This window comes from Cinclus cinclus, chromosome 5, assembly GCF_963662255.1.
Source record: "Cinclus cinclus chromosome 5, bCinCin1.1, whole genome shotgun sequence".
Lineage (NCBI taxonomy): Eukaryota > Metazoa > Chordata > Aves > Passeriformes > Cinclidae > Cinclus > Cinclus cinclus.
This window is the reverse complement of record NC_085050.1, coordinates 11,518,422-11,530,705: the sequence shown is the minus strand read 5'-3', so window position 1 is coordinate 11,530,705 and position 12,284 is coordinate 11,518,422. Positions and strand designations below refer to the sequence as shown.

General features: G+C 38.0%; 1 protein-coding gene across 8 annotated transcripts in view; it reads left to right on the top strand.

Moving 5' to 3' along the window:
* The window catches only part of KIAA0232 (KIAA0232 ortholog), a 64,584-nt gene that overhangs the window by 41,164 nt on the left and 11,136 nt on the right, over positions 1-12,284 (top strand). For all 8 annotated transcript variants that reach the window (XM_062492654.1, XM_062492656.1, XM_062492653.1 and 5 more), the window contains 3 exons: positions 4,059-4,125; positions 5,456-5,537; positions 6,824-10,121. In XM_062492654.1, the coding sequence (XP_062348638.1) occupies positions 4,059-4,125; positions 5,456-5,537; positions 6,824-10,121 (3,447 nt within the window). The remainder of the gene's footprint in view (positions 1-4,058; positions 4,126-5,455; positions 5,538-6,823; positions 10,122-12,284) is intronic.

The window sequence follows — 12,284 nt, the reverse complement described above, 5'->3', positions numbered from 1 at the left end:
CGCTGCACCGTTCAAAGCTTCTAGAAGAAGCTTTTAAAGTATGTTAGACTAAAAGCAAAAGAAACTGAACCTGCCAAAAAACCTAAAGCCAAACAACATCTCCCTAAAACAACACTTCCCTTTGAGTTGCAGAATCTGACGGAATTTTTCAGTTTCTGTGTATGTATTTGTGGCCTGTCAGATGTGAAAGATCACCTTATAAGTACTGGCTATCAGAATTTTGTTTTCCTTTGTTTTGTCCAGAAGGCTTGGCTACTGCATATGTGCAGACGTGCAGGACAAAGTATATGTTTGCATGGAATTTTTTTGTTGTAAATATGAGATCTATAACCAGATATCATTACTGGGTGATGGGAAGAGGTGAAAGCTCAGTAAAAATTGAAAAATTTGTTGAACAATCCCCTTCTCAGTTCCATAGTATAACTACATGAAATAATAGTGGTGCTGTTTGTGATCAAATTCAGGAAAAACTTCTTAAATTTTCTGGATGGTGACTGTACTGTGCTTGTTTGCAACATTCAGAAGTAACCTGCTAGCAGAGGTGAATATCAGCTAAGAATTCAAATGATTTGTCAAGCATATGAGAGGAGCTAATGTTTCACAGCTTCTTACTGAAAACTGTGAAAACATAGAAACCAGTGCTGTTAACGTAGACAACAGTTATTTAGTGAATTTCAGTTTGTTGCACATAATACAGGGTTTCTCCATGGTTTTCAATTTAACTGAATATTTTAAATTTATAAAAACATTTCAGAAGTAACTGCAGTTACAGGTATCTTCTGGAGACATTTTCTGCAGCTCTACAGAGGTGTGAATGTACACACGAAAGCAATTGGACTGCTTTGGGCTAATGAGTTACCACTTGTCATTTCTGACTGCTCTACTTCCAACGTAGAGAGTGTTCAAAAGGTCTTTGATTTAATATTTGACTTTATATATATGTATGTGCTTGTGTGTTTAGGAAAAATAATCCAACCTCAAAAAGAAGTCAAAACTTTCAAGCATGTTTAGAAATATGTGTAAAAATATGTGTGGGCTTTGCTGTTTTGATTTTGTTTTTAATTGGTCTTATTCTTTATTATGCAGAACTGCATTAATTAGGCATTGAATAGGGTCATGGTGGTCAGTAAGGTAGACAGTGGTTATTGGAGTCATGTAACTCCAGCAGTCAGATTGACTGTTCTTGTTCATGCTGGGTGAGTTCAGAAGCTTAATTTATCTGTTAGCACCATCACTCCTATGCTTGTAACATCACACCTATGCTTTATGTAATCCTTCCCTTGCTGCAGCCAGCTGATAAAAAGCCAAAAAGAACAACTTTTGGTGAAACTGGATGTATGTTAAAGTTAGGGGAAAGAAAGAGAAATATGTTAAAAACAGTAGAAGGGAGTAAAATGTGTTTGGCGTGCAGGAAATACTGTTATACAAAATTAAAAATATTAATTTAAAAAGTATGCCCTGTCCTTTGTAATTCAGAGAAATGGGTTGGTAGAAATCTGGACAATTTTGAGATTTAAGCCTTTCATGGTAGAATTACAAAAGCAATCATAATTGGCCACTAAAATTTCTATATTTCAAAATGTTTATAAGGTGCTCCAGTATTTGTAATGCACGGGGGCTGTCTTTAAATTTGAATATAAGCAAGGTGCTTCAAGCAGATCACCTAGTTTTTTTAGCTAACTGTCCTGTTGAACCAAGCCAGCGCCTGGAACGTGTTACTTTCAGGCCACGGGGTTGTTACAGCTACAAGGCATTCAGGTAAACAATAAAAGAAGTAACTAAATCTCATATTCTGAGAACAGCAGTGTCATATATGAAATAACTGCCGCAGCATTTGTTACATTAAGTCACGTGCTGCAGTAAGAAGTTGAGCAGGGGGTCTCCGGAGTGCTGGCGTTGCGCACAGCGAGTGGCACCCCCCTTGTTTTAAAGCGAGCGCCGTCTCCTTCACGCCGTGCCGGACAGCGGGCGGCGCGTCAGCTGACTCGAGTATTAGTTTCATGGGACAGGAGGAAATGAGGCGTTTGATTCCAGAAGTTTTCACTTCTTCGCTGTAATGGTAAGCGTGTTGTTTTGGTTTAGGGCATTTTTGTAGCCTGATGTTAAGTTAAGGAAGTGAATCTGTATTCGTTGTAGTGTTTGCTACAGGTGCTTGTTCGATTAGACAGTTTGGGGAGCTAAGGAAAACCAAGGCCAGCTCCTCCTCTGTTGACCTTTTTTGGGGGGGGGGGGGGGGTCAAGAGTGGTATAGGCATAAAGTGACAAATTATTACAACTACCTGGCTTTGTCCATGTTACTGTCCTGCTTGATTCTTGCTAAATGATTTAATTTATACTGGTAAATTTGCTGATATAGGAGATGCCTTCTGAAGTTTGATACTGCTAAGTCATCCTCGGTTAAGTGTGTGGCATAAAGGTTTATATTTAGCACTTCAGTGCAGCAATACAATTAGGAATAGAACATGGCTTTCTTTCTCACTTGGCTGCAAATAATTGGAGTTAGCATATAAATCATTGCTTCAGTGTATGATTTTTCAAGTTTATTTTTCTGACAGTGAATTAAACAAGCCAGTCTGACTGTATAAGTTATTATTCTCGTTTTCATAGTATTTGCTTGTGCTTTAGCAACATATATTCACATTTCTCAGCAATTTCTGGACAGCAGTCAGGAGAGACAAGAAACTCTTAGGTCTTTGAAAAATGAAATCTTTATACCACCAGGGTGACACAGCAAGTCAAACTCTTTTCTGTGCATTTCTGTAACTTGATATTTGATCAGTGTTACCTTTAGAGAGAAAACATGCCCCATAACTAAACGCACAATAAAATCATGTTAAATTCAGTAGATGAGATTATTTTCTTGGGGGTTTGTGTAAGTTTCTCCAGGTATAATTGGAACTAGACTTCCAGCAATGACAGAGTTGATACTGAGGAAACTATGCACAGGATACAATAAGCTGCATGGTCCTCCCTCATTACCACTTCCAGCTGTAGGGTGATGTGCTGGGGTCCTCTTGTGTCCTGCTCACTAGTTCCAGACTGCTGTGTTTAGCTGTGATTCCAGTTCTGTTTGCTGTTATGGAAGCTGTGATGTGCGATCTCAGAGAACAGTTCCCAAGCATCACATAATGACAATACAAATACCCACAGTACCCACTTCACCTAGTTTTCCTTCCAACAGGAATGGTCATTTCAGGCTCTAAGTTGGTGTTTAGAATTTCACTGACTGGAATTAAAATTTTATTCCATTGGAATGACATGGGGTTTTCCTCTGTGGGGAATATATTGGACTGTTTTGTGTGCATGTTTATTTTCAGTATTTCAGTATTTATGTAGAGGAATAAAGGAAGAAAATAGAGGCTTATAGGAATATGAAGAAGGTGTTTCTTTTTTCCTCTGCTGTCCTGTGTTGTTAATAAGAGAATGTTTAAAAAGAAAAGGAATACCTGGTCATTTTTTAAATTGGCAAGACTATGGGATGGGTTTTGCGTACAGATATTGTGGAAGCATTTCCTCTCCCTTTTCTGCCACGTATATGGGTATGCCTTCCTACTGTTCTCCTTTCCACCTTCATGCCTGATGTTCTGTATCCTTTTAACAGTCCCTTTCCCACAGGTATAAATTGTGCAGCAAAAGGATCATACCTAGCTTTTTGAAATGCATTTAGTGATCAGTGGGTCATTGAACTTCTATCCTGAGACTCCTGGCTAAATCTGCAGCAATAACATGCAGTAAATGTGGCATGCCGTGTTTGCAAAGCCTTGGATATCCAATGATGCAACAATGTGACCTGTAGTTCGAAACCTCTGTGTGAATGTATCTTCGTGTTCCAGGGAATCATTTTGACCTCTAACTAATGTATTTATAGGATTGGATTTATACTAGTAATAATTTTGGTTGATTTTTCATATGTAGTTACTGTGCAAAAAGAACAATATGTCTGCTGAGATGTGTTTACTGTATTGGTATATTTCTATGGCATTAAAATTCTTTTTAGTAAGTTATATTTTCTATTTTTTTCCTTTTTTTTTCCCCCGTGTGCTTTTGTTGTTGTGCAGAGCTCTGGGATTGAAACATTAGTGGAGGAGCTTTGCTCCAAACTGAAAGACCTTCAGAGTAAGCAAGGTGAGGAAAAAAATGTTTATACTTCTGAGGCCATGTGCGGTATTTATCAACTCTTCAACATTCTGAGATGAGGGTGGCTGTGGGGGAGTAGGCTGTTATTTCAGTAGCTTTTGGCACAGACTGTGCAATTTTAAAATGCATTTGAATAATTTCATTCAATAATGTTAGCAATTTTGTATTGGTATTTACCTGTTGACATTTATTTACCTAAAAAATAGCCAGTCACAAATGGAGTTTCTTCATTAAAAGCTATAACTACTCATATCCAGCTGTGCCTGCTTTTTTAGTAAATACTCCAAATTCAGCATTCCCCTCCCTACCAAAAGCAATGAAAATAAAGTAGGCTTGATTCTATTATTTTGTGTATTGATGCTTGCAAAGAGCAGATTTCCCTCAAAATAATTATGTGGAAACTATTTGTGTGAAAAGCATCCAAAGAACCATCGCTACTTAAAATTTCTGGGCTATAGGGCACTTTATGATGTCAAGCTTAGGGGAGGGGAGGGAGTATAGTGTAAAGTTGTGTTGTCTCCAGTGAAAGTTCATTGCATATAAATGTTTGTTCAGGTACACAGCAGCAGCCTTGGTCACTTAGAGTAAAATTAATCTGCTTATTATGTGGTATAAGACATAAACATTTACTTGGTTGAAGCATGGTTTTAGCTGTTTCCATTCCCCCTTTTTTAATTTTAAACAGTAATCATTAGTCAGCTCTTAATATTTCAGAATGCAGTGGATTTTTTCTTGAGCCAAGGTGATGGTGAGCATTTATTTTGGAAAAAAAAATAGCATTTCTCACTTTTTTCTTTATTTTAAAGGTTTTAATATAGAGAATGAGAAAATCTTCAGTCACCTCTCACACAGGGAATATGTCTTTACATCCATTCAAAGCTCAGCCATTACTGCAAAGATATTTCCTTTTAGTGAAACACATGAGATGTGGTCAGTGATGAAAACATTTAGTTAAACAGTTGATTTTTTTAAGTAATATTTTTTTGTGTTTGTAGCAATGCAAGAATAAGATAAGGATTTGGATATGAAACAATTGAATATTCAGCAGGAATTTTCTTAGTGGGGCATTGCTTGCTGTGAGGTGGAATGGAGCTGCTGGCCAGTTGTGTTTGGTCAGATTTGCAGGACTGGACAGCTGTGAAAAACTTGTATCTTGGGTGGTAATTCATAATTTCTTAGTGTTACTTACAGTGTTGTATGGAAATTTTTGCTACTATTACAGTTATGCATCCTGGTGTATTTTGTTAAATACTACTATAAAGTACACTGTCTCTTTTGAATTTTTCTGTTAAGCCTTTGGAATTTTCTTCCAAAACAGAGGAGAAGATTCACAAAAAGTTAGAAGGCTCTTTGACTCCTGAGACTGATTTATCTCCAACAGCAAAGGATCAAGTTGAAATGTAGGCATTTTTTTCTTATTATTATCTGAGATGCTTTTTTCTTTTTATTCCCATATTTTAACATTTTGAAGTTAACTTAATGGGGAATCTGGGGTTTTGTGGATATTAAGAAATAAGTTTATTTCCATACTATCTTCTTTTGTTAAACTTATATATTTAAATATAAGCACTTGGTACCATGAGCTAGTTTAATTTCTGTCAAAGCCCAGACTGCTTTCATTTGACTATATACAGAACTCAAACCATACTTCATTTTAGTTTCCTGAAGACTAGGTCAACCAGATAAAAACCTTTAAAACAACATTAATTGACATATAGATTTGCAAGGAGGGAATAATCTGTTTACTGGATTGAGATCTTGCTGTCTTCTATTGCTGAAATGGCAAACAAACTCTCTTATAACCTTTAAACTCTTGATAACCAAAGTGATTGCCTAGTTAGCCAGTACCTGAGTCCAGTGTTACTGAACTACCCAGGAGTTTTGTCATTGAGGTCTATTGGAGATACAGCTGCTTCTGTATCTCTTAATAGTAGCAACAGCCTAGTAGAAATGTTACTAAATGGATGATCCATCTTCAGGGAACTGATTGTGCTAATTTGCATTTAATTTAACTGACTTGTAAAATTTTTTAATAAGTTTTTGTTGAAATATATGTGATTCAGTATATATCTCTCTACCACCAAACACATACTACTATAAATGTTGCAGAAAACCATATTTTAATCTTGTACATCTTGCATGAAGCTGTTAAGCATCCTAAACTACTCAGAAACAAATCTTTTTTAAAAAGCTTTTTCTTAATAACTGGATGATCAAACTGTGTAGGACTTAACAGATAGTACCTCATTACACAAAAGAGAATTTTGAAAAATGAAATTCAGGACTGTACTAACTGAAATTCAGGACTTCCTCATTTATAATCTAAATTAAGCATTTAAGAAGATTGTAGTGAATTGCTACATGATCTAATAAACCTGGAGCCACTGTTGTAAGCATCCACAATTTCTCTGTACAATGATATTTCGTAGTCTCTGAAAAGGAAACAGTTTTACTTGTATGCAGTATATTTCTAAACATATATTAATATAAGCACTTTTAAAGCTCATTTCCATTTTCCCTTTGATATGATTCAAACAGTGTAATGGGTGGGATGTGCATATGTAGTGCAAACTAGATTTTTAGCTATCAGACAGGTAGTGTTTTGCTGTGGTTTTAGTAATGCTTTCTAATCTTAATGCTTATCTGAAGCTCTACAATCCAAATGTCCCTTTTGATTTGCTTTCAGGTACTATGAAGCATTTCCTCCTCTTTCCGAAAAGCCAGTTTGCCTGCAGGAAATTATGACTGTGTGGAATAAATCCAAAGTTTGTTCTTACTCTAGCTCCTCATCTTCATCCACTGTTCCACCAACTAGCACAGATACATCTTCTCCAAAAGACTGCAATAGTGAAAGTGAAGTAGCTAAAGACAGAAGTAATAAAGTATCTGCCACTGTACAGGAAAGAGCCCAGCAGAAGAAGAGTAAAAACGAGAAAGAAAACAACTTTAGTAACAACACTGTTGAAGAGAAGCCTGTTTTGTACAAAAAGCAAGTCCGACATAAGTCTGAAGGGAAGATGCGTCCCCGCTCCTGGTCATCTGGATCCAGTGAGGCTGGCTCAAGTTCTAGTGGTAATCAAGGTGAATACAAGGCATCAATGAAATGTATTAAAGTAAGACACAAAACAAGAGAGGTTCGGAGTAAAAAAGGGCGTAATGGGCAGAGCAGGCTGTCAGTGAAATCTGGTGAAAAGGTTGATAGAAAAGTCCACAGCGGAAGCAGCAGCAGCAGCAGCAGCGGGTCCATCAAACAACTGTGCAAAAGAGGTAAAAGGCCATTAAAAGAAATTGGAAGAAAAGAAGCTGGCGGTAGTGATGGAAAAGATTTGTATTTAGACAGTAGAAATGAAAAGGAATATAAAGAAGAGCCCTTGTGGTATACTGAGCCGATTACGGAGTACTTTGTTCCTCTTAGCAGAAAAAGCAAGCTGGAGACTACGTACCGCAACAGAGAAGATATATGTGGAGTAACATCAGAGGCTGTAGAAGAGTTGTCTGAATCAGTACATGGTCTTTGTATTAGCAACAATAATACTCATAAAACATACCTCGCAGCAGGTACTTTCATTGATGGTCACTTTGTAGAAATGCCTGCAGTTCTAAATGAGGATATTGACCTCGCTGGGACCTCAATATGTTCTCAACCAGAGGACGACAAATATTTAGATGATGTTCATCTGTCAGAACTAACACACTTCTATGAAGTGGATATTGATCAATCCATGTTGGATCCTGGTGCCTCAGATACGATGCAAGGGGAGAGTCGGATTTTAAATATGATTCGACAGAAGAGTAAAGAAAAAACTGATTTTGAGGCAGAATGTTGCATAGTGTTAGATGGAATGGAGTTGCAAGGGGAAAGTGCAATATGGACTGATTCGACCAGCTCTGTTGGTGCTGAAGGGTGGTTCTTGCAAGACCTTAGTAATTTAGCTCAATTTTGGGAGTGCTGTTCATCTTCTAGTTCTGCTGATGCAGATGGGGAAAGTTTTGGAGGAGATTCTCCGATCAGATTCTCCCCCATCCTAGACAGCACAATGCTTAATTCACACATGCTTGCTGGCAATCAAGAGCTCTTTTCAGATATTAATGAAGGGTCTGGTATAAACTCTTGTTTTTCAGTGTTTGAAGTGCAATGCAGTAACTCTGTTTTACCATTTTCTTTTGAAACACTCAGCTTGGGAAATGAAAATGCAGATTCTAGTAGCACTGCTAATATTCTTGGGAAAACACAGTCTAGATTGCTAATATGGACCAAAAATAGTGCCTTTGATGAAAATGAACACTGTTCTAATCTTTCAACAAGAACCTGTAGTCCATGGTCACACTCGGAAGAAACACGTTCAGACAATGAGACTATAAATATTCCATATGAAGAATCCACGCAATTTAATGCAGAAGATATTAATTATGTAGTTCCTAGAGTGTCTTCAAATTACGTAGATGAAGAAATTCTAGATTTTCTGCCAGAAGAAACCTGCCAGCAACAAGCTAGAAGTTTAGGAGAAATGCCCACTTTGATTTTCAAAAAGAAATCTAAGCTAGAATCTGTCTGTGGTATTCAGCTAGAACAAAAAGCAGAAAGTAAAGACTATGAAACTACACAAGGGTGTAGGGAAAGCAGTCCACATGGAGATGGCTACAGCTCAGGGGTTATTAAAGATATTTGGACAAATATGACAGACAGAAATTCTGCAGCGATGGTAGAAATAGAAGGAATAGAAGATGAATTGTTTTCAACTGATGTAAATAACTATTGCTGCTGTTTGGATACAGAAGCAAAAGTTGAAACCCTCCAGGAACCCAATAAAGCAGTGCAAAGATCAGAGTATCACCTCTGGGAAGGTCAAAAGGAGAATGTAGAGAAGAGAGCCTTTGTCTCAAATGATTTATCAAAAGTAGATGGTGGTGACTATACCACACCATCAAAACCCTGGGATGTTAACCAGGATAAAGAAAACTCATTTATACTTGGTGGTGTGTATGGGGAGCTCAAAACATTTAACAGTGATGGAGAATGGGCAGTGGTGCCACCTGGTCACTCAAAGGGGAGTTTACTGCAATGTGCAGCTTCCGATGTGGTGACAATAGCTGGTACAGATGTTTTTATGACTCCAGGTAATAGCTTTGCCCCTGGCCACAGGCAATTATGGAGGCCGTTTGTATCATTTGAACAGAATGAACAATCAAAGAGTGGAGATAACGGATTAAATAAGGGTTTTTCTTTTATCTTCCATGAAGACTTACTGGGAGCTTGTGGTAACTTTCAAGTCGAAGAACCAGGGCTTGAATATTCATTCTCTTCCTTTGACCTGAACAATCCATTTTCACAAGTTCTTCATGTAGAGTGTTCGTTTGAGCCAGAAGGAATTGCATCTTTCAGCCCTAGTTTTAAACCTAAGTCAATTCTGTGCTCTGATTCAGACAGTGAGGTTTTACACCCCAGGATATGTGGTGTTGATCGAACGCAGTACAGGGCTATACGGATTTCTCCGAGGACTCACTTCCGCCCAATTTCTGCATCTGAACTTTCTCCAGGTGGTGGAAGCGAGTCAGAATTTGAGTCAGAAAAAGATGAGGGAGGTATTGCTGTCCCTCCTCAAGTAGATGTATTTGAGGATCCACAAGCAGATCTCAAACCTCTGGAAGAAGATGCAGAAAAAGAAGGGCATTACTACGGAAAATCGGAGCTTGAATCTGGAAAATTCCTTCCCAGATTAAAAAAGTCTGGAATGGAGAAGAGTGCACAGACATCATTGGATTCCCAAGAAGAGTCAGCCGGGATGTTGCCAGTAGGAAACCAAGATCCCTGTTTAGAATGCAGTATGAAAGAATCTCTAGAAGGGAGAGCAGTGGAGAGCTCTAAAGTAAACTGCAGAATAGTGGAGCCACGTGAGGAGACTGGCAGGTTTTGCAGTTGTAAAGCAGGGTGTCATTTCCCCACGTATGAGGATAATCCTGTTTCTTCAGGAGAGCATGAAGAGGTATGTGGATATATAAAATTACAGAATTTGCAGCTGGCAGCTGATAACCAGCAGTTTGTCATGTGACAGTTCAGTTTAAATGTTTGTGATTGTACAGATCTCTAGAAAATAGAGTTTGGTAGAGAAACTGGAGGTCCCATCTGAACATAAGAATAAACTTGATTATTGTAAGGGTGACCGAGTGCTGGCACTGGTTGCCCAGGAAGGCTGTAGAGTCTCCATCCTTGGAGATTTCAAAACACATCTGGACAAGTTCCTGGGCAGCCTGCTCTACTGGGCCCAGCTTGAGCAGGGGGAGTTGGACGTGATGACCTCCAGAGTTCCTTTTGAACCTCAGTCGTTCTGTGATTCTGTGAAAAATTAACCATCTTCAGGTATTTTGGTGTCATCTTGCATACCTTTAGAAATATATGCATGTGTACACTCATGTGACTTTAAAAATCTGTTTACCTTAGGTTTTTAGGTTATCTGATTTACATATAAGATGTAAAAATATGCATAAATTTTGATTAATGAAATATTACTGATTTTGATTCAAACATATTTTAAAATTCTGAAGAAAAATATCTGAAGCCAGTTTTTCAATATAGTTTCTTCCAAGTAGAAGAATTTGGAGTTGAACTACTTGATGTAAACTTCAGCAAAGACTTGTAAAAAGGCTTAATTATCTGGAAATTAAAGCATCCTCTTGTCAGCATAGAGCCAAAAAGAAATAACATGTGGATGCAAAATATCCATCGCTACCACAGCGCCATAAGAAAACCTCAGTATAACTGGTTTAGGCTCAGAGTTTTCTTTCTGGTAATTGTAGCCATAAGTTAAGTAATAATCAAGAGAAAAATATCTATTCTAGCAAAAAATACCCTCAGTTTTTTTTTGCTGTGTTCTTCCTTTGTTCTTGAGTAGAAGCATTTAACTATCAAAATAAATTAGATGTGTGGCCAGCCTGGAGATACTGTCTAGATAGGTGTGAGTTACATCTTACATTTTCTTTTCCTTACATCTTACATTTTCTTTTCCTCTTCAGCCTCCTCTTGCACATACTCAGCAATTGTAGTATTTACATTTGGAGGAAGTTTTTCCATTTTCAACTGAGGATTGCATATTTCTCAGTTATAAGTTTGAAACACTAACTCATATGTAGGCACGCTAACCTTTCTCTTGCTAAAACTAGAGCTCACCTTTTTGTTAAACAAAATCAGACTTTCTTATTTTCCTTCTTCTTTATTTGTTTCTTCTCTCATCCTCCTTTACATTAGTTGCTTCTTTTCCCAACATCAGTAAGTTGATATCTGCTGCTTGCACAAGAGAATTAAGTTTGTGACTTTTCCAGACCCTTTCTAGACATCTTGGTTCCTGCTGCTCTGTTAAGGTAGCAGAGCAGAAGTGGCTTCAGAAATCTTTACTGGAGTCTGGGAAGCTTCTGTGTTTGTACCATGCCTTGCAGAAAGAGTCATAAAAAAAATTAATGAACTTAGACTGTAAGTCAGAACAGATTCTGGAATTGCCTTTTATCAGGAGTAAGTGAAATCTAACTTCATCATGCAGTCGGGCATAATGAATGAACAAATGATTTTACAGTTGTTTCTGACAGCAAGAGCCTGAAGTTCCTTCCAGCCCTTTTTGGATCTTCTTTCTGAATGTGTACTGCTCTGTGAGGCTGCTTATTCTCATCTTCACTTCAACCACTTAGCCATTCAAGAAACTAGTAAGTGGCTGACAGTGGTACCATAGTTTATGGTAGCTCTGTGTCTTTTGGTAGTGAACAGTGCTTAGAAAGCTCTGGTATTTCATTTTAAGTTCCTTAGTGCAAGAGGAAAACTTACTGCTTCCCTTGCTCAGGTCACATGATTTTCTAGGCATTTTCTTAGCTTCAAAGTGATAAGCCACTGAGAAGTACAGAGGGCCAACAGCCCTCTCAGCAGTGTAGACTCCAGTTTAGTTTGCAGTTGAGCTCTTCCTGGGGAGGCTCGGGGAGCTTGATTGCCCCCTAAGCTCCGACAGCCTGGCTGGGTTGACTCGTCCCCCTGTATCTACCATGTCTCAAGAAGGTGTGTGCACACTCCAGGCTTTTCTAAGCACCAGTAGTTGGAGTCTGAAGGTAATCAGCTTTTTGCCTCAAGAGCATTTATTTAAATTTCTTGTTGTGCTTAAATGTCTGTA